Source organism: Megalops cyprinoides, chromosome 10 (genome assembly GCF_013368585.1).
Source record: "Megalops cyprinoides isolate fMegCyp1 chromosome 10, fMegCyp1.pri, whole genome shotgun sequence".
In the NCBI taxonomy this organism is placed as follows: Eukaryota; Metazoa; Chordata; class Actinopteri; order Elopiformes; family Megalopidae; genus Megalops; species Megalops cyprinoides.
Window position 1 is genome coordinate 22,723,280 of NC_050592.1, and position 22,896 is coordinate 22,746,175.

The window sequence follows — 22,896 nt, forward strand, 5'->3', positions numbered from 1 at the left end:
ACGGCTGTACTTACAGACAAACAAAACAAAGGGTAAACTGCGATTTCACCTCAGGCTGTCGTTCTCCGTTGAGACTGGAGACGTCGAGGTGGCGAAGCAGTTTTAGCAAAAAAAAAAAAAAAAAAAAAGACAGCTGAAGTATGCTACACTGATTCCAGACAATTCATTAGCAATGGCTACAGATTCTCTCTATTATAGTTTCGGGAACAGACGGAATCTGTTTCCTGCATTACACACGCAACCCTAGCATGTCAGAACTGTGCGAAATGTAAAGGCTGGATTAAGCACCACGCAGCGCCTCGTATTACCAGCGGCAGCTACCATAAGGAAGTACGAAAGCAGCGCACCTACTGCTGTACTGTACCCCTAAACTCCGCCTCTGCCTGAACCCGGAAGCACACCGACGGAGAATGTTGTGATTAAAGTTTCGGTTTCCAAGAGGGAAAATATGGGTAATCTGAGGCGTAGATGACTGATATTCAACATTTAATACATCCTCATCATATATTTACCCGAGCAGACCCTGTTATTTTTTCTCTCATATATGTAAACTAATTACGTGATTTATGACCAACCTTATGGTCTTGTCATCGTCGACGAGATGGAAGATTTCGGATTCAGAATGGAGGAGTCGCCTGTGTAGACTGACTGAAATGGCATGAATGATTGGGCCAAACACTAACCGTGTTCGTTACTATCGTGAATAAATATTACAGAAAAATAAGGAGAGTGTAAACATGGATTGTGCGGCGCTGGAACAGGATGCCATAAAATTCGCGAAATCGGCTGTCTTAAATGACCAAAAGGGAAAATATAATGAAGCAGTGTTTTATTACAAGGTAAGATTTTGTTCGTAATTAGCTAACTGGATAACATTTTTAATGTGTTCATATACTATCTTGAAGCCAGCTAAATACTCGAGACGCTGGCTGGTTTCTGTCATTTGTCAATGATCGGAATTTTATGTTTACTAACGTTCCTAATCGGTATCCAAAGTGGTTCGGTGAGAATGTTTGGTGGGAATTCACTAGCTACTTAAACTGTTGTTCAAAGTAGTTTAAGTACAGTTATGGACGGCACGGTTGAAACGGGATGTCGAACTCAATATCTATTTAGGGAAAATGCAGCTAGACAGTCTACTTACCAAACAATTTATGGGAAATTCCCAGAGAAAACTCAAAGTGATAACAGTAGTTGAATTTAGGCGTTGTCAGCCCCTGCTTAGCCCATCAGCTTGAATTTAAGTCCGAAACATACCCATACTTCTTTCCTTATTCAACAAAGATGTCAGTTTGTTTTTATCAGCTTTACAAGCGAGCTGTAGATATTGGAGAAAGCTGACAGATCCAGAGCTCCCTTTTAGATTAAAACCATGTAATAACACGGCGGCGTCGGATGTCAAGCGGCGCAAGTTTCAAGTGGAAGAGGTTGTGACTAAATGCACACGATTCTATCATGTGCACTGCGGAATACTCTTTTTCATCACAGTTGTACTGAATGTATTGTTCATGGAGCCACGTACAGTATAAGACAATTTAGACTTACAGTGCTCTGTATATATACATATACCCCCAAGTATGATCGTAAACATGAAATAAAAGAAAATTATATTTTCGGCTCTATTTTTAAATTTTATACTTTAATTTTAATAGTATTTACACACAGAGCGAAGTCGTATTTTTCGACTTTTGTGTTTTATTCGAGAAAACACAAAGGACACATTTATTCATACACTTGTAAATAGTCTTTTTAAAATCATCTTGCAGGGATTGCACTAGCAAGGCAGTTCCTGTAGTGTTGATACTGGATCATTCCTGCTGACAGAGTTGCTCTAGGTCATTCATATCTGCTAGTTGGTACTCTGGTAATCTTGAGATTTCTTTGACTGGATTGAGGTTGAGAGATTGAGGTGATAAATTGAGAATATTTATATTATGCTTAGATAATCATTTCGACATATGTTTGAATGACTACATGGGGTCATGCTGGAATATCCATTTTCATTCCAGCTGGAGCTACATCTTATCAAGGGCTCTAGATGCAAAACTACCTCAAATACATAATCAACCCTGTCATATTTCACGGTGGACATGGATTGTTTATGAACATAAACATCATCTGCTAAATATAAAATTGATGAGAACGTCCAGAAGCTCAATTTTCGTTTCATTTAACAATTAAATATTTTATTATTCAGATGTACTGTATTCGGAAAGTTTATGTTGCCGCTTTTTGCGGCTTCCTTCAAAAGAGGCCTCTTCTTTGCAACCCCGCCATGACTGCAATATTCACACGTGCAACTTTTGAATGGTTCTTTTTCACACTTTGTGGCCTGAAGATGACAGTTTTCCAAGATGCCAGATTTCCAGCTGCTGCCTTTGGATTTACAGTTTGCTTCTGAACCACTTGTTTCACAGCCCATGGGGACAAGAGACATGTATTCTCTTCCTGGTAGGGCTCTGTTTTATAGCATATTTTGTTCTTAGTTAAGAGTTTTTCTAACTTTAGGAGGGTTTTTGGGTGTCAGTTGCTGGCTTTTGGTTGGGCAATGCAAAGATTATGCATGTGTCCTGTAGGGTTATTATTGATAGAATTATCGATAGAATGTTAAAGGAAGAACAATCTTTTAAATCTGACTTGTGAAAAGGTTGTTTAACTCTGGAGTGTATATTATCTGTTCAATGAAAAGTGTCTGTGAAAGTGGGTGTTGATCAGTAAGTTAAACTCTTAATACGTACATTCAGGAAAAGAAGGGAAATTAAATGGTGATGTCGGTGCCATGGAAAAATGGGAGGTAGGGTGGAGTGCTGCAGTCTAGTTTCTGGGAAAACATCATCCTGGATGACATAATATCTACCGTGTTTCCTTCCGCAGGAGGCGGCCCAGGCGCTGATATACGCGGGAATGGCTGGGTCCAAGCTGGAGAACCTCCAGGACAAAGTCAACGAGTATCTGGACCGGGTTGAGGCTCTGCACAACGCAGGTCAGTCTAGTACTTCCTGGTGTAGCCTAATGTGTGTTTAACATTGGGGCTTTGAACCATTGCTAACATAGAAATCCTCTCTGAGTCTGAAAAGATCCAGTAGGACAGGAGTCTGTGGCATAACTGAGCTGTTCTCCACGTCTGTAGTCATTTGTTCCATGACTTCATGGGCGGCCTCCATTTTTCACACAAAAGCAATACACTGTTTGCACATGGGTGGGAAGCCAGGATGCAGTATTAGGTTAGAATCTGGGCTAAGTTGTATTTAGTCATCCAGTCTATTTTTGAATATTTTTTTCCATTTAAGTTATAAGCTCCTGCCTTTGGGCTTTTGCCACATTGATGATTTTACACAGATGGCTCATACGCACTTTTCCACACAAGAATACGCCCAACCAATCGGTGACGTCTGTACAGTGTTCCTGGGCCGGATCTAAGTTGTTTGGCTTTCAGTTTGAGTACGTCTAAGAGTGGAAGCAGTAAGAGTGGAAGCAGTAGTGCTGCATTCCCAAAGCGCAGGGCCGACAAGTGCCTGGAGTTTCCACAGAGCACTGGAATTTACTGTGTGGCCAGGTTTCACTTTCAGACCATGTAACATTATGCCCATGTGCTCATCTGGTACAGCAGTGCTGGAACAAAAAGCTTTGCTGGTGCAGCCATGGGTGGGACTGTAAAGTTTCCATGTACGTAATGTGAGATGCTTCAGTAAATTTCCAGCTCTATAAGTATAAATATAAGATAAAATATAAAATGTATGTTAACATGAGTAAGGGTGTCTGTCTAGCAGATAAATAATTATGGTCATATTAATCATAAGGATCACAATCATTTTGCTAATGGATGGAGACAGTTTTTATACAGATGAAAAAGTAGTGCTCTCTAAAATAGACATGCCCGTAATTATACGTGTTTTTATACGTTGAGAGCTCTGCCACATCTCTCCTTTTTTTCGTCAGAGACACTGGTGAGGTGCTCTGGTCCACTTAATCCAGTAACCATTGGTGGCAGTGTTCGTGGTTGCCTCAGATCACTCTTTCTGGATGTTCTGTCTATAGTCTGCAGTTGTAGTATTGGGGACTAACTGGTTGTCATCCTTGTCATTGGGTTTTTGGGTCCAGTGCAGGCACAGAGCAGCGACCCCCTCAAATCCAAGCACCAGCTGGACCTGGAGCGGGCCTATTTCCTGGTGACCCAGGCCTTCGAGGAGGATGAGAAGGGCAACAGCGACGAGGCCATTGAGCTTTACACGCAAGCGGTGGAGCTGTGCATACAGGCAGTGAGTGAGAAGACTCATTCTGGGGGCCTACAGATTTTAAGTGTGGCACTGCTGATTAGCACTTGGACAATATGCATCACCTGAATGGCTATGCCAGGGTAGGTGATAGGAGAGCACTGTTGTCTGGGCACTGTACAGATTGTAGCGTGGACTCCAGTGTGGATTGCAGCGCATGTATGCACTGTATACTACAGGCATCATATGTCCAAAGGTCATTTTCTCAACTGAGAAGGTTGACATTTGAAGAGTGTCTTGGAATAATAGTATAGGCCTACAGTATATGGTGCTTGTTTTCTAATTACAACATCAGACTTCATTGTGTCATCATTGTTGCTTCTGACAGCAGATTATCAAATCTTCATAATAATTTAATAATTATATAATAATTATTCTTATTTAATAATTTATATAATAATTTGGTGCTTCACAGTTCTACTGTTATGAAAAATATTAAAAATTTCTCCTAACTGTAAAGCATAAGGCAATTTATTACAAGCATGGTTATGTTCCTAAGGTTGTGTTGTACTATGCAGGTGCAGGTAAAGTCTCACTTTGGTTGCTTATTATTGCTGGTTTCAAGATAATGTTCACCTTAACCTTGTATGGTCTTGAAAGTGACCGGCAAGACTTAAAGTACAGTTGTTATGTGTGTCCTGGTTCCAGACAGGGTCCAGGTCCAGGCGCGGGATCTGTTTGCATTCGTTCCTGAAGTCAGCAAGGCCACATTCAGGGGCCACCGCCTGGCCCTGACCCTCTCTGTGATACTCAATCCGGGGGGGGGGGGGTCTCTTCTGTGACCGAGCCCCCCTACTGCTGTGGCCTGCATTCCCCTAGATCGACGGGTTTACTGCCACAGTAATAGGAGATTAGCCGTTCTGTCACCAAAACCTGACGTACTCACTCCTGTTTCTCTTGCAGTCCAATGAGACGTCAGACCAAGGCCTGCAGGGGAAGCTGAAGCAGCTGGCGCGCCAGGCTCTCGACCGGTACACCGCGTCTCTCTGGCCTTTGCCTGTTATGGTTCTCAGCAGACACCATAGTGAGGGCTAAACAGTGAGCGTTTATGGCCCTGTGCTGTGGACGTCCTCACTTCTGCTTCCACAGCTACGGAGAAAGATCATTCTCACAGTACCTCCATGGAAACTAGCGGACACTACCTGTGCACTACTTTCCAGCAAAAACACACATGCAGAAAGTTTTATTTGATGTAATAGACGTGTTTCTACGTGACTCATTCTTCACTGTTCTGAATTATTTCTGTGTTGTGTGAGAAAATAAATATTTCGCATATATATTAAGTGTGATGATATATGATTAATATAATGAAATAATGAAATGATACATAATTGCAACAGGCCTTTAAGCTAATCTTGAATCATTATGTAATTATTACATCATTATAATAATAGTTAGAAATTATTTACATGGTGTCTCTCGTGCAAATAAATGCCTTTGTTTGACCTCTGACCTCTTGTCTTAGAGCGGAGGCGCTGAAGGACTCCATGTCCAAAGGCGCCCCACGGGACAAGCCAGGCCCCTCCGGACCCAAGCCCAGTAACCAGGTGAGGCAGTATCTGCCCCTGGGCCCGGACTTCTCCCTGCAGGACCGGCCGCAGCCCGTGAGGCCTGTCCAGTCCAGCGAGCCACAGGGCCAGCGCTACACAGCCGAGGAGATCGAAGTGCTCAGGTGACTGGAACACTCTTGCCTATATGGATGGCAGGATGGTAATGGGTGTGTCATCGTCCAGCTTTCTAGTATTTTGACTTGTAGAGTTCATGTGGAACCTGGTATGAATCTGTCTGAGTGATGAATCAGCATAAAAAATGGTTTGAGAAATGAATACATAAAAAATTGCAAGTTTGAACAGTTGACTCCACGGACAAAAACATTTGTTAAGTGTGACACTTTTTTGCAGATAAAAAGTAAAACGGTAAAGCAAAGACAGAGAATCAGGTTCTCCCTCCTCTAGAGCAGATTGTCTTTTTGGTAGTTTTATGTATAGTGTCTACTACTCAGCCAGAATAACTATTTCAGACTTCTGTTTAATATTTCCCATACTTTCGGTTCGCTTTAAAATATGCGTTTATTCTTTTGGAGTGTTCAGAATAAACGTATTTTCCTCTTATTTTTAATTTTGCAGGAGCACTTCCAAGATCAACGGGATAGAATATGTGCCCTTCATGAGTGTGGACCTCAAGGAGCGTTTTGCCTTCCCAGTTCCATTCTCGTAAGCTCGGTCTGTTTTCTCACTGTGGCTGGTAGGAATTAAACTCCACAGGCTTTATTTACAGAGTTATGGATTGGTTTGACACATTCTGACCATTACTTCCATTATAGTGTGGCACTCATAATAGATAAAATTACTTCACATCATGTTGTAAAGATGAGACAGTGGCTTCTTGCATTGTCCAGCAGCATTTCACTATTTGATTCTGAAGTGCAGAATTTCATATTGTTGGAACTGTTGATGATTTTGGTTATCTGGTTCCTCTTGCTGGTTTTCCCAGAGACAAGTGTGGCAAGCTGGCCCTGTCTCCTAAGCAGAAAGCCATTTTCTCCCGCTGGGTTCGACCTGATGATATCTGCAACAACCCAACTATGATCTACACTGTGTCCAGCTTCAGCATCAAACAGGTGAGGTATACACAGCAAGTACAAAATTTGGGTGAAAAAAGGGTAACAATCCCAAAAAGAAGAAGAAATAATGACCTGGGAAGTGGAAGGGGTGGGACTGATGCCAGCTAAGGAGCAGAGCGGTTTATGCTGCATTCATGTCAAATCAGAGTAATGTTAAATGCAAATTCCCTACTTGAAAAAAACATTCACATCAGCAATGAAGTTGTAAATACAAGTTGGAACTTGGGAATCATTGCTGAAACCTGACTTCTCCCACTTCCTGACCTTTGACGTAATCTACCTTGGAAATGCAACGAAATGGCAAGAACAGGTGTCATGGCTAAGATTAAAAGTATAATTTTATGATAACACTATATATACTTATTTGGCACTAAAATTTAGGACATATTTGCTCATAATCATGCCACTGTTACTGTGTAGTTTATGGGGCTGTTAGAATAACTAAATTGAATTATTCAAACGCTAACAGGCTAATTGTAGCACACAAAATAATATTACTAAATAGTCAGACTAAAACTGGTCTTTTTCATTTTTGTCTTTCAGAATGAAGTAATATCTGTTAATTGTGAAAAATTTGATTTGAGTTGTGAAGTCATTTCTCCGATTTTTGGAGAGAGGGAGCAGTTTTGATTCACCGAGAGACAGAGAGGATAGAAGGGAGGGAGAGGAGGCAGGGTGTGTGTCTGTGCTACACAAACAGTTGCTGCAGTGTTGTAAAGCTGAGTCATGAATCACTTTCCCCTAGACAATGCAGGTAGGGAGGGACAGTTGGAAATTTGCATGTCTGAAAACAGCCACTAGGTGGAGCTTTGAGCAGCTGAATTCCTTATGTGGGCAGGGATTGGGTTGGTACTGGTCAGGTGTGTGTCCACACACAGCTGAACTGGAAATGCTAAAGAGAAATTCACTCCTATTATATATAGAATTTATCAGAGAGATGCATTATAGATTATTGATAGAATAGAAATGATTTCTGTCCCTGTGAAAGAAAATAAGCCTTCAATTTTTTGACATTGACTTTAGTTTTCAGCAGTCTGTTGATCATAGAATGTTTTTGTCCTTTGTTGTTTTTTTTTAACCAGACCGTTGTGTCAGACTGCTCCTTCGTGGCTTCTTTAGCCATCAGTGCAGCATACGAGAGACGGTACAACAAGAAATTAATCACAAGGTAAACATCCTTCATCCCCTCATCTAACGCCAATTAGAGGAGACCAACATTAAAAGTCATCGGGAGCATCCATACATCTCTGGAACTCTTTTCTGACATTAATTTATTATTTATTAGCTCAATGGACACCTCAGAGACACATCAGAGTGACATGTAATTCAATTGGGCCTGCCAGGATTTGGTTAGATCTTTTTTTGCAAATTCAACACTTAGTATTAGTTCTTATTTTCTTTTTCATATTTCTACCATCATCAACATTTATTTACACAGTGTTGGTGTTGAATGACAATTATTTGAATAAAAAGGCTGGTGGGGTACCTGTTTTATACCTGGAGAAAACTGGATTTTTCAGGGCTAATCCAGGGGAGGGTGTCTGACACACTGCATCTTTGTGACTCTGTCCTTTCAGCATCATCTACCCCCAGAACAGGAAAGGTGAGCCGGAGTACAACCCCTGTGGGAAATACATGGTCAAACTGCACATCAACGGTGTCCCCAGGAAGGTACAGGAGCCATCTGACTGCAGAGCATTATGGGAGTTTCCTTTAATTCCACTGTTTGTGCCCATCCATATTTCTTGTTGCTGTTCTAGGTCTGGTGATCTTGCTTAAGAATCAAGCATGAGAATGTCTACTAGAACTGGGTTAGAACTGCCCTGAGAGACATGAAACCGGGGGAATGCGTTTGGCTAGATGTTCACCGCATTTATCAGTCATTGCCAACCAAGTTCAAATCAAACACATTCACTGGGTCTCATCTGCACCTGCATGTTGATACAGTGATCATCCAGGACTAGAGTTGTGGCTTCTATGTGCTGGGCAAATGACACAAGCTCAAATTTCTCTGCCATCAGGTGATCATTGATGATTACTTACCTGTGGACCACAACGGAGAGCTGTTGTGCTCATACTCCAGCAACCGCAATGAGCTGTGGGTCTCGCTCATTGAGAAGGCTTACATGAAGGTCATGGGGGGGTACGATTTCCCCGGCTCCAACTCGGTGAGTGTTCCTCTTGCTTCCCCTTCCTCTGAGTGGGCATGGAGTGGATGAAGAGTGGAAACTAGATATGTCTCCAGTTAATCTTTGTGTGGTTTTACACCTTAGTGTTTGTTTGAGGAAGCAGAATCTAGGGAGATTTCTTGTGTGGACAGTAATGATTTGTAAATCATACGTATTGATCCCTTTTATGTTCAGGCTTGGTACAACCAAAGAATTTTTCTTGAATTTTTTTTCAAAAACGTGTTTCAAGATCTGAGTAGGTATAAGTGTTAAATATATATATGTTAAATGATAGTTAAAAGTAATCAACTCTTGTAGTGAAGAGCCCAATGTGCCATATAAAAATGTGTGGCTGATATAGAGCACCACAATGCTTATTTTGAATTTAGTTATGAAGTGGTGTCTTAGTTCTGTTTATTCACTCATAGAGTGTTAGTAAGGAGGTGTACCACTGGCATGAACCCTTAAAACCTGATGAAAATAAAAAGAAAAGAATTTCATAAAGCTCAGTTGTGACTAGACTCACAGGAGGTCACTTTTTGAGAAATGGCTCTGTGTCGGTGAGACTGATACTTTAAATAGCCAAGTTAAATAGCCACAGGTTTTAGTTCTACTGCAGGTCTCAGGTTACAGAATTGGAATTACAGTCATTTTGATCCAGGTCAATTAGTCAATTAGTGTTTGAATGGCAGATCTGAAACCCTCAGAAGGTAGCTATGCAACCCCAGGAGTGGTGGAGTGACTGGGATTAATCTGGCGTCTTTCTCCGGCTCGATAGAACATTGATCTACACGCACTCACTGGCTGGATCCCAGAGCGCATTGCCATGCACTCAGACAATCAGACCTTCAGCAAGGACGACACCTTCCGCATGCTCTACCAGAGGTACGGCGCTGTCCCAGCCACAGAACTGTACCAAAAACACAAAACACTCCTCCCAAAGGAACCCACCACATACAACAACCAGCTGAAAACGCATTACTACAATGAATTACGCGAGACTTTTTAACCTGTAATATCATTTCCCCACTTCAGAAATTACAAATCACAATGTATTCCACATTTAAAGTGCTATGTGAGTATGTCTCTGAAAGCTGTTAACTGACCAGAGTGCTGTCTCTACACCTCAGGTTTCACAAAGGCCATGTCCTTATCACCACAGCAACAGGGGTGATGACAGAGGAGGAGGGCGAGAAGTGGGGCCTGGTGCCTACTCACGCCTACGCTGTTCTGGACATCAGGGAGTACAAGGTGAGGGGATGTGCATGGCACACAGTCTTCTACCCCTTAGTTATGACATGATATAGCCTTAACCAAAATGCCTGTTTGTCTCTTTCAGTATCTCTCTCTCAATTGGCCTCTTTTTCAGTCTCTGCATTGCTTTCTATGCCTCCCATTCTCCCTCCTCTAAATGCTCTATAAACAGTACGAGTAATGAATGTCAGGTGTGACTGCACATGCTAAGTTGTTATTGCTCGCTCTGTCTCTCTCGTGTTCTCTCTCTCTCTCGTGTTCTCTCTCTCTCTCTCTCTCTCTCTCTCTCTCTCTCTCTCTCTCTCTCTCTCTCTCTCTCTCTCTCACACGTTAATGCACTGAGCAGAGCCTGTGCACACCGCCTCCTCTTACAGGAATGTGTCTGAGCTCCAGGATTTTAGCACAGTCTTTCAAACAGATGAGGTGTCATTGAGAAGGGCCTTGTGTGGGGAAATCCTGATACTGAGTCCTGATACAGAATGAGCTGCTAGCATTTATCTCCAGCAGTCTGGCCATTTATAAGTCCAACAAAAAGAAATTTCCAGGCAAGGGGCTGGAGTTTTTTTAAGAGATGTCACTTACTGGAATAGTATACATCATCCTGTAGAGTTCAGAAAAGAGAAGTGGGTATGAGGCGGAGGGTTTGGGGAGAGATGGACAGGAGGGATTGTGGAAAGCTAGGGATAGAGGGGAGGAGGGACGCTGGAAAGAGCTGACAGGGGAGTGCAGGTACATGAAATACTCACCTAGAGCAGTCTGATTTTGGTACATGCATTGGGACTGTCTGAAAACGTGTCTCCTGAGCCTTCATTTAATACCCTTAATTAAAGTCCCTCTGGTCAGACTCTCTGTGGCGTCTGTTGCGGCTCACCACTCTGCTTGGTTTGGCTGCAGGGGAAGCGCTTCCTCCAGCTGAAGAACCCTTGGAGCCACCTGAGGTGGAAGGGCCGCTTCAGCGAGCGAGACGAGAAGAGCTGGACCCCAGAGCTGCTCAAGTACCTCAACTTTGACCCCAAAACTGCGCAGAAGTTTGACAACGGTAAGACGGCGCCATAAGCTCTCTGAGTATTCTGAGAGACAGACCACATCACAGCTGAGCACAGCTTGCGTTCCTCAAGGAAATGGAGAGAGAGCTCACTGGCATACAGGCAGTGGCTGGTGAATGATGGCAGTGCCCTTGAAGAATGGCCTCCTGTTTGTAAGTGTGTGTGTGTATATGTGTCTTGTCTAACTGTGCGTGTGGGTTTGCATGTGTGTGTATGTGGGTTTTGGTTTGCATGTTTTGGATTCATTTGCATGTATATGTGTTGAACATGTGTGTTGTCTGATTGGTTGAGTGTGTAAAGGGTATTTGGAATCACATGACCTAACACCCAGGCTGTGATTGGCTCTGTGTTCCAGGTGTGTTCTGGATTACCTGGGAGGACTTGTGCCAGTATTATGATGTCATCTACCTGAGCTGGAGCCCTGCCCTGTTCAAGGAATCCTCCTGCATCCACAGGTTTGTCACAGGCTTATGACGTCATTCTAGTGTGTTTCGCCCTCCCAGGTAAAAGAGATCAATAGAACTGGCATGTATGTGTGGATTACATTCACCAGAGATGCACCAGTATTTTATACTGAAGCCCTTAGTGGGTCTTGGTCATTAATGTGCACGCAAGATTAAATGCGGCCTCTGCTCTTGTTGTGCACTGCAGCAGCTGGGATGCGAAGCAGGGCCCTGTGAAGGATGCTTACAGTCTGGCCAATAACCCTCAGTACAAGCTAGAAGTGCAGTGTCCACAAGGGGGCGCTGCAGTCTGGGTGCTGCTTACCAGACACATCACTGACAAGGTACAGTATTGACTTCTGCCAATCACTGACATTCACAGTACAGTACTGACTACATCCACTCAGTGACAAAGTCCTGCCCTGCCTACTGCCAGTTATATTTGCTCCCAGCCACAGTTACTTCTAGGGTTATTGTATGAGTTTGTCACACAGTAAATCACTAATATATCTAAACATTTTCTGCATTCATTGTAAAGGATGACTTTGCTCAAAACCGGGAGTTCATCACCTTAGTTGTGTACAAGACGGATGGGAAGAAAGTCTACTATCCCAGTGAGTAACCCTGAGATACACAGATGATGCATGTAGCATAAACTCCATCAGTTAAAATTCCAGATTCTTAATTTACCTACAGTGTGTTTGGTGTCTAAACCCTGTGTGTTTGCATGTGTGTTTATATGTGTTTGTGCGTGTGTGTGTGTTTGTGTGTGTGTGTGTTTTTGTGTGTGTATGTGCGCCTCACAGCTGATCCTCCACCCTACATCGATGGGATTCGGATTAACAGCCCACATTACCTGACCAAAATGAAGCTGACCAGCGCTGGTACCCACACCTTCACCCTGGTGGTGTCCCAGTATGAGAAACAGAACACCATCAACTACACGCTGAGGGTGAGGGCCACCCTTCCCCGTCAGCTTTTATGTGTGTTTGTGTGTGTGTGAGTGTGTTCACTTATGTGTATGAGTGTATTGAGTGTGTTTAATTGAAAGAGTGTGTATGTGAATCACGATATGTTTGTGTGGCTGAGTGTATTCAGTCCGTTGTTGAGTGTATTTAGTAGGGCTGGAACGATATGCTTTTGTCACAATATGATATTATCACGATACTTTGGTGCCGTTTCGATTCGTATTGCGATTCCAATATATTGTGATTCTACAAGTAATGCGATTCGATAGTATTGATTATTGCGATTTTTCTGGCACTATTTTTATTTGTGTCACAGTATTCAGCAGCCGAAGTGTTTAGAAGCACCCTCTATAGGCCTGGTGGAATTCTCGGCCACTCTTGGCTCACATTTGTCAGTGAAAGCAATACAGCAGTGCAGCGCCACTATTACGCATATGACATCACAGAAAGTATCGATTCTGGGAAGAAGTATCGATATTTAGTATCGTGCTATAAAAAATCGCGATATATCATGAATCGATTTTTTTCCCCACCCCTAGTATTTAGTGTCTGATTAAAAGTGTGTGGTTGAATGTTGAGCATGTGTGAGTGTGTGCGTGATGGAATGTATAGTGTGAGAGAGAGAGAACGGGAGCCAGACATAGGATAAATATGACTGCTAGATGGAGAGACCCATGGTGCAGTAATTAGCATAGTCTCCAGCACAGAGAATGCTGTCTCACTGGAAGGAGAGATAGGGGGATGGAGGGAGGAGAGGAGTGAAAAGGAGATTGGGGGAGTGAAGAGAAGGAGAGAGAGTGCGGGAGGGAGACGGTGAGGGAGTGAAATGTGCAGGAGAGAGAGTCTGCAGGAGGGAGAGGCACAGAGATGGAGAGAGAATACCAGGCTGTCATTCCCCTGCAGGTAATGAGATGGAGAAGATGCATTGTTATGAAAATGAATTTTACACATTTTCAAACAAGAAGAAAAATGTTATTTTGCTGCATAATAAAAAAAGGGAACATGAAACAGCAGGGACGATGTTTTCCACCAAAGCTTGTACATTATTCTTTGTGCTCTGCTAAGTTTCTTCAAAGTTTGCATTGGGCCTAGAAAACAAGATTATGCATACAACTAGCAGGATTTGCTGCCATACTAGACACACTAGAGAATGTGAATGTCTTGTGTGTGAAGCCCTCTTGCCTACAAAACGCAAGTGTTAGTCAATTGTAACCAACAGAGAGTGAGTATGAGCGTGTGACTACATTTGCGAGTGAGAGCATGTGAATTTGAGTGCATGCTTATAAACGTGTGTGTGTGTGTGTGTGTGAAAGAGGGGGAATCTCTCAATTCATTCATAAATAATAATCTAATCTTCCCTGAAGCTGAAGAGTTGTGGTGGCCCTGCTGTTTTCTAGAGTGCCTCAGAAAAAGCATCATTACCCACATTTGCAGAGAAGGAGACCCAAAGGCCTTTTACAAGCGCTGCTGGAAGGCGGGCTTGTAATTCCCATTCTGGCAGAATCCAACATCTTTACAGAGTATTACCATCTAATGTGAGAGTTAAAGTTTGCAGTGTTAGATCAGGACTGAGTGCAGTGTCTCCAGGCTCAGTCTTGGTTTCAGATGCTCACGACTCAACCAAAACTTGTAGGGGTGCTGGCTGTTTTGCATACTTAAATAAAATGAATTTCATTTTCAACAGGTATATTCTGGATGTAAGTTTACTTTCTCGAAGATCCCAACACCCTTCACCCATACCAAGAGGGTAGGTCTAAGTGTATTCTTAGAAATGTGTGTTTTTCGTTTATGTAATAATCCACAACATTTGATTAGTGCCATAAAACAAGGAACTTTTATGTCATTAAAAAAAAAAAAAAGCTGAAGCTGCCTGTCTCCATATAGATAAATGGGCAGTGGAAGGGTGCCAGTGCCGGGGGCTGTGGGAACTACAAAGACTCCTACAAAAACAACCCCATCTACCAGTTCAACCTGGAGAAGACAGGGCCTCTGCTGATTGAGCTGAGAGGCTCCAGGTAAGGCAAGGCGCAGTGCCACCACACACCACCAGAGGGCCACCACCCCCCAAGTAACCTTGAAAAGCTGCTTCTGCTCCCTCTCTGCAGTCTGCGCACTCCCATCCATATGGCAGCTTCTCTCCTCCAGCTGCCTGTTATTGATCGATTAGGTGGCGCGACATAGATGCTGAGGGGGACAGAGGCCCTTTGATCCCCGCACACACACGGCATCTCTGAGTGCGGGGGCGTCCTCTGACCTTCTCGCAGCCAGAACTCATGCGACCCGAGTGCACTTCAGAGAGTGAGCGAGGTGGGGGATTGGTTCAGCCTGATTTCCAGTCATCCTTTGGGAATTGGATGCGCAGGACAGCTGTATCGATATATTGCGCATTGTATATTGTCCTCAATGTAAAATTGAACAAGGAAAGGGAGTTGAACCTTTAGTTTAGTGCATTCACATAAGATTTTTTAATAGCTATTGTGAGTTTAGCACAGTATTTCAGCATATGCACGTTGTAATCATATCCAGACTTAACACCTAAGGTGGTGTAGTGTGGTAGGTGCCTACAATCAGATACAATTGGCATCTTGACAGCTGTGTCTATCGGGTCCTCTAGAGGGTGCTGTTGCTGTGAACAGGGGTGGATGTTGGAAAGGGGGCAGCAGATGACGTAATTGGTCGTTTATCTGTCTCTTGAGTTGGAGCCTGGTGGAGCTGGCCAGATTCTCCTCCATAGATGCCTCTGAGACGCAGAGGGTGACAGCATTACTCAACTCCTACACATTGCTTGTATTTTTCACTGTCCAGCTGAAGTAAATAGTCTCGCAGTAGATTTCATCTGGAATTTTCAGATCAATCAATGCCTTTTTACCACAACTAACATCAGGCATCAGAATTACCTTTGCTCACATTGTTGTGCAAGTAGGCAGCATTTTTGCATGATGGGTTGTGTTCCTAGTTACCCTGGATCAAAATACTTCATCTAGTGCGAATACACAATTGATGCCATTTAGCTGTTCTGCTCCTCAGTGTCATACAGTTACTACTTTTACAGAACATTCCAGCTGTAATCGAAGTTCTGGTTCCTTCACCAGCAACTGCAAGTCATGGCAGCAGTTTGGCTGAGTTTGAGGTGGAAATGACTTTATTCAGGGTCTTGTCACTGACGACTAATCTCCATTTCCATTTTCACTCCACCTGTCTGGTGGGAAGAGCTTCTCTGCTTTTATTAAACAGAAAAATAGTTGCTGATGAGTGAGTCAGCGGCTCTGACCAGAATCCCTCCCTCGTTTCCTGGGTTGTAATTACTGTGGTGCATGCCCACGCTTCCCTCAGTGCGGCCTACCCACACACAGGCAGGGATCTATCAGAAGAAAGCCCTGGTTAGGCAGCAGGAAGCACGGTTTTTTACTGTTGTCTGCTTCTCATTCATTATTTACTTGTGTTCTTACGTTGTTTAACAGTAGGAGGTCATTTGCTTTTGTCATTGTACATCATTGCTAGATGCTTTGTTGTGTGGGGGTATTAATTGTGTTTGTGTTCTTGGCATGGATGTTTGTATGGATTAAAGTGAATGTTTGTTCCAGTGAATATGCATGTAAAGTGTCCTGTTGTTGATTGGTATGTGCTTATGTTGCAGACAGTGAACAGACGTGCTGGTAGTGATGATTATGTTGACATATATGTCTGTGTTGTAGATTCTTTGATTATGTACATTTTTGTGTTCACAGTAATGGAACTGTGGTGTGATGATGTGTGTGTCGATAATGATGATGATGGTAGTGCTGGTTCTTTAGCTGTGCTATGTGTTTTAGGGTTGCTTAGAGGCCAATCATGTGTTTGTTGACAGTATTGTGTGTTGATGATGATGTGTTTGATTTCCCTCAGGCAATACAGCGTGGGGTTTGAGGTCCTGACGGTGTCCACCATGGGGGACCCAGGACCTGCTGGCTTCCAGAAGAAGAGCAGTGGAGATTACCGGTAAATCTCTCACAGGAGAGGTCAAATAGCAGGGGAGGTGGGGGGAGACAGTTGTGCCCCAGTCCCAAGTTCTCTGTCTGCCAGCATCATGGTGAGAACATGGAAACTTGTTGGTCAGGGATTCAGTCCAACCTGGCAGCTCAAATACAGCAGGGGTCAGGCACACACAGACCACTGGTATATTTGGTGAGTCATTGGTTAATGTATCCAACCTCTGGTGAATGGTATGAAAAATAAAATTCTGATGGACATTACCAAGGTCCTATTCTGAGGTCACTTGGTGGATATAAAATCTGTTTATTCAGAAGGTTGTTTGTCATTCATGGCTGATTATCACTATTTCACGCTAGTCTCACAAGACAGGATGTGTCGTGACAAGCTTAATTAAATAAATATCATATTGAACCAAAATGTTGAGTGGTCTTAGACAAAGAAAAATCACACTAATTAGAAATACTATTTCACGCGTTTTGCTTTCATTTATTATTCAATGACATTAATTATACATTTTAGGGTGGGGCAAAGATCTTCTTCCTGTCTCTGGTTCTCAGGTATCCTCTGACCTTTTAAAGGTTCCTCCTAATGAAAAAACCTCAAATCAGTTAGCAGAGTAATAAGATCATTAGCAGAATGTTTAAGTCTTAGCTTGTCCATGCCTGCCTGCCTTTCCTCATTAGGAGTATAATGAACCTGACCCTCAGGACCCTAGGACCTTTAGATGCCCAAGGGGTTGCCTGCTCTGATTCAGTACCTTTTAATCAAAAATGTTGTATGCAGAATGCCATAGAAGACTAACAAGCTGCTCTTGTGACCAGCATTGCCTAATGAAACTTACATAAATATTTTATTTTTATGTTTATCATTGGAATTACGCAATCACATTCTTAAAATGTCAGCTCTGATGGGATCAATGTACACAGATACAGTAATATACACAGACACCATAGACGTGACTCGGAGAATGGGAACTTTGTACTGGCAGAAAAGAGTCTACGTGATCATAATCATTTCCTTTTCCAATGCTGGGATAAGGTGTCATTTTTGTTTAGACGTTGGAAAGTAATTACCAAATTTCTATGTCCATTTTTTCTGTCATGTAAATCTCCATTCTGCTAAATGTCATGCAAACAAACGGATAACAATTAGCTGTGTGATATGTAAACTGGACATGTGATTACCCCAGAATAGTTCCCCTTGAGAAATGGGTGTAAATTGCAAAGGAAATGTCCTACTTTGAAAACATTATTCAGATACAGTGCTGTTACGCCTTCCACAGAAGGGCAACATCCGGTTTTGTCTTTGGTTGTTTTTGTTAAGCAGAATGTGCATTTTGATCTTACACTTTCTCATTATTTTTTCCTGCATAAGGGAACCATATTGGCCTTTACATTTGAAGCAGCTACCATTTTGCCATCTCACATGACTATCCTTTCTGGAAACCATGGCGCCCAGCTAACAGGGTGGTGAAGTGGTATGGGTATTAGATAAGCAGGATCATGGGATTGATTCTTGGATTGAACACACTGGTGTTGTTCCCCACAGCAGGACATTTAAAAATAAACATTTGATGTGTTCAAAAAGTTCTTTGCACTGTGGATATTGACCACAATAATATATCACACATGTTTTATGAGTGTCTGGCTGCAGTTCCCAGCCAGTGGATGTAGAATGTTGCTTGCACTTTACTGCTTGGGATAAGCGGTAATAATATGAAAAAATGTGGCAGTCACCTAAAACTTAAATCAGTGCACAGTAATATACTGATGAAATTAAGTGGCATCAGGGCTACAAAGTGCTACACAAACCTATTTAGAAGACACATCTGGGGCCTTGGAATAACTTACAAGGTATTTAATCTGCTTATCTATTCATATATTGGTGTTGAACTCAAAGGTTACTTTAAGTGTTATTAGTGTAATTATTCTATAGTCGTCAAGGAGCAGACACTGAAGTTTTAGAAAGAACAGCGTCACCAAGTAAGCCTTGTGGGTACAATTGCAATAGTAATTTTCATAATTGAGTGAGCTGGTCTTCCTTGCTGTCTGGCACAGGTGTGGTTTCTGCTACATGGAGGCTGACCACGTCCCTGCTGGCATCTACAATGTCATCCCCACCACCTTCCTGCCCAAGCAGGAGGGCCCTTTCTTCCTGGATTTCAGCAGCGCCATGCCCCTCCGGGTGTCCCAGCTCCAGTGAGGGATGCCCCACAGACCGAGGATCCCCTGCTTCACCACGGTGAGGTGGTGCTTGACACCCCCCCAAAGTCAAATCTAATGGATGAGTGGACTGTAGGTGGCGCTCTTGGTACCTCATGGGATAGAGCTGTGGACATGTTCTTAAACCAAAAACAATAAATCTATCAAAGGGACTCTTGGGTGAGAGGTTACCCCTGCCAAATATGGTGTAGTTTCATCACCGTTCACCGTTAGATTCCCCTGGGTACACCAGCTTGTCAATCATGTTCTCTGGCCTCATCCACAGCCAAACAGCAGATGATGTACTCACACCTATTCATGATTAGTCTGCAGTATGTGAATCTTGACCTTACCGACAGCCACCGCAGTCCCAAGGTAAATCGTTTCCACGGTAATAAATGAAGCAATGCCTAGGCAAGCATTCAAAACTGCCATTGCTAACTTTTCTCAGGAGACTGAAACAAGCACAGGGAGTCCTGTGTGTTTTTTTTTTTTTTAAGATGATGTCCTCTTTGCTCAGCGGCTTAATTGATGCACTTGAAGATTTTTTTTTTCTCCTCAGATGTATAAATATAAGTACATGTTATTTCTCAGATACAGAATGATAAGTACATGTTATACTTCAGCGTGGCCTGCTTTTCAAAGGGCTTTCTGAGTCACTTTAACGTTCTGCAGAAGCGGTTGGTATGACTTCTGATGCATGTTAGCTCATTACCGCAGTGCAGTCTGCAGACTCAGCCCGCTTACTGAGGCATTGTGGGATCTGTGGACCGACTCTTGCCAAAAGGGTGAAACAAATGTACGGGTCTCTTCTCTTTCACTGTAGGCACTCAGTTGCTTGAGGTCCTACATCTTTTTTTTAATTGTTTAGTTCATAAACCTCGCAACAAATGATGCGAGTCCTTGACACAGAATTCTCTGACGCGAAGTGTATTGATGCATGAATATGTTCATAAGGGAAGGTTAGAAATGATTTATTTTCTGATAGTTGTGCACAGATGCTCCAAAAAAAAGTATTTGTTATCCACTTAAGGGACTGACTGCTCTCAATCAGATAAACATCTATAGATAAACAGATTAATATACGGTACTGCCGAGCTCTGCATTAGACTTGCAGCGGTGCACTGTTTTCCCCAGGGCCCTTTTCCTCTTATTATTTCTCCTTGTGGGCTTCCATCTTTTCTAAGGGCAGCTTTACCCATTTCATAAAACATCAAATGTCACTTTCCGATTAGGATCCAATTTTAATTTATTGTACTGGGTTTCTTCCATTCTGAGACGAGACTTCGTGGGAATGTGAAAGGTGGGTGTATTTAAGCAGAATGCAGCATGGCTGTTTTGCTTCTGCAGTTGTATAGTGCATAGCAATCTGAAGGTGGATCAGCTTTCACTAAAAATGTATTATGTTTAACGCTGTGCTAGAAGGAAAAGTGAATTTTTAAATCAGGACTCCACTATTTAAAAGGACACATTTTTTAAAATGGATAATACACTATATTGGGACACTTAACGCAACAGCAGCCCTTGGAAAGCCAAATCGGTCATTGTTTCTGCTGTGTTGACTTGCCCTAGTTTGGCTGCTAGAGAATGGCTGGAATCAGCAGGACGTTACAGCCGTAATGAAAGTCACAGGATGAAGTAAAAACAGCTTCTGTAAGCACCAGAAAAAGCAAAACGTTTTTATGGTGGGGGATTTCTAAATGAAGCCACCGCTCAGTCCACAGATTGGCATCCTTCTGCCTGTTTGACAGGGATGCAGGAAGCCCACATGGACCAGAGCCTGACCCTGATTGGTCCTGGCCAGATGGGTGGGTGGGACTTGAGTCCGTAGTGAAGACAGCTGACGGCTTTGTGCTCCAGTCCGCAGGGCATTTGCAGCATCAGAGATTAATGCGCTGTTGTTGGGTGGAGACTCGCAGGGAGGAAGCAGGGAACGAACCGGCTGTTCTGCACAGGCATGGATCTTCCACTGGCCAGGGGAATTCAGACTCAATACAGAAGGTCAGACCTGGGTGACCTGTTCAACAGTGTACAGGCCCCAGTGAGAACCTTGAGAATTACAGAGCTGCTTCGATCAGTGAAGTTAAAGGGCTCGTGTGACCTACTTCATTGATCACGTCGCTCTCTTAATGGCCGCAACGCCTCCAGTGGAAGAGCCCAGACCCAAACAGCATGTTTATTCTCACTGTATCACAGCAGCAGCTGGGACTTTTATTCATCCCTCTAATTGATCAAGAGCAAGAAACTGTAGAGCTTTCAGATTGCTCAGAGGTTAATGCCTTTTGCCCTGAATGCAAGCTGAGCTCAACAGCCTGGGTTTGATCCCAAACATGGCATCAGCTAACAATGACTGGGAGCCGACAGTGGCAAAACAAAATCACTTTATTCAGCCAAGGACAGGGAGTATGTCAGCGGGGGCTGCTCATCTCACCATTCGTAGACTCGCTCCTTTTTATCAGGCTCCTACTGTCAACTGGATGATGTCAACAGAGTCGCACTTACGCTCCAATGAGTTCCCGCTCTGCTCGAGTGTGTTGTGCGGCCAGCAGTGCCAGACATTGCCGGTAGTTACATGCAAGCGTGTCAGAGGTTTGCATTTGTCTCACCTAATAGTTCCTGCAAGAATGTAGTGGCTGTTGTGGTGACATGAGCCTACAACTGTATACAATTCACAATTCCAAAACTGAGTAGCACAAAGGGGGGGAAAGTGTAACAAAGAAAATGTATGTATTGGATCATTTTTTCTTGAATAAAATGTATTAATGGGAGCAGTATAACTATGCTTAATGATGTTAATGAATTAATTATGTTAATATTGAAGTACAATATAACATTTTTTACATTTTAAGCAGGAAAAAACTATCCAATGTGTACATTTTTTGTCATATTTTAGTTATTTAATCAATTTGGAGTGTACCATTTGCAAGTTTTAGGTTGAGGATTTAAATCCTATATGTGCTTACAAACATAACATTGGAATGGAAAACATGCAGTGAAATGAATGGCTAGTAATATGGATGATAAAAAGAGTTTGGTCATGTGAGTGTGAAGTCTGGAAAAAAAGCAAGTGCAGTGCACGCATACAAGCGGACGAGTAAGTACCACAACCTCAACACTTCTCTTCACTCGGAGAGTCTGATGATTCTTGTTCTAGTGCAGTGAACTGAACACCCTCTTGCTGTGGTTAATCGCAAACCCAGTGACACTTCACATTCCACCTGGTCAGCAGTGAACTCACAGAGATTGCCCAAAGGGCATCCTTTACCCTATAAAACCACACAGCCAATCGTAACCTTTCAACTTTGTTTCCAAGCAGGCTTCTTTGCAATACGCGTTAACAAGTAGTTGCCATCAGATTTTCCTGTTTTTTTTTTTTTTTTAAGAAAACAAAGATTAAAAAGCAAGGTCCTGTGAAAAATGAATGTTTTGCCTCATGTTCTTTAATGCATGTAATTTTAGTTTCACTTCAGTCAGGTTTGAGATTGCACTGCATTGGTGTCAAAATGTATACTTGTGTTTACAAGATGGCTCTTTGCAATCTTTTTTTTTGACAACTGGGGAAATTTGAATGTATTTGTCCTATTTTATGTCTTTTTTTAGATGGTTAAATTTGAAAATGTGGGCACCAATGAGTGTGAATTATTAGCATCAAGCAAACAGGGTATTGTGGTAGGGATGAATTAATAAACCAACAAAGAGAAAAGGCATTTTGCAAGTGTGGAGAATTTGAAATCGGTCTGTCAGAGTTTTTATTCTTCCGTTTTATGCTGGTCGTGTCTCCCTTGCTCCTAAGCTATGCACGTCTCAAAAAAAAAAAAAAAAAACACTAACGGAGACACCCTTTCACACATTATTCATAACTATTTAAAAGTGTAACAAATATACAGCTGCCTCCTCTTTCATCCAAATGCCTGAATTTATTTTCACTGTAGTTTTTATGGCATGTG

At 42.6% G+C, this 22,896-nt stretch overlaps 1 protein-coding gene across 1 annotated transcript; it reads left to right on the plus strand.

Annotated features, from left to right (window-relative positions):
* The first annotated feature begins 407 nt into the window (after positions 1-407).
* Positions 408-21,712, plus strand: capn7 (calpain 7). Its single transcript, XM_036539113.1, has 21 exons — positions 408-839; positions 2,875-2,983; positions 4,102-4,259; positions 5,178-5,245; positions 5,740-5,946; positions 6,401-6,487; positions 6,768-6,894; positions 7,980-8,065; positions 8,475-8,568; positions 8,919-9,065; positions 9,844-9,950; positions 10,196-10,316; positions 11,214-11,358; positions 11,721-11,820; positions 12,017-12,152; positions 12,347-12,422; positions 12,615-12,760; positions 14,461-14,523; positions 14,661-14,791; positions 16,662-16,754; positions 18,806-21,712. Exons 1-21 carry the CDS (start codon positions 738-740, stop codon positions 18,948-18,950), a joined length of 2,448 nt encoding a protein of 815 aa, XP_036395006.1. The 5' UTR covers positions 408-737; the 3' UTR covers positions 18,951-21,712.
* The last annotated feature ends 1,184 nt before the right edge of the window (positions 21,713-22,896 follow it).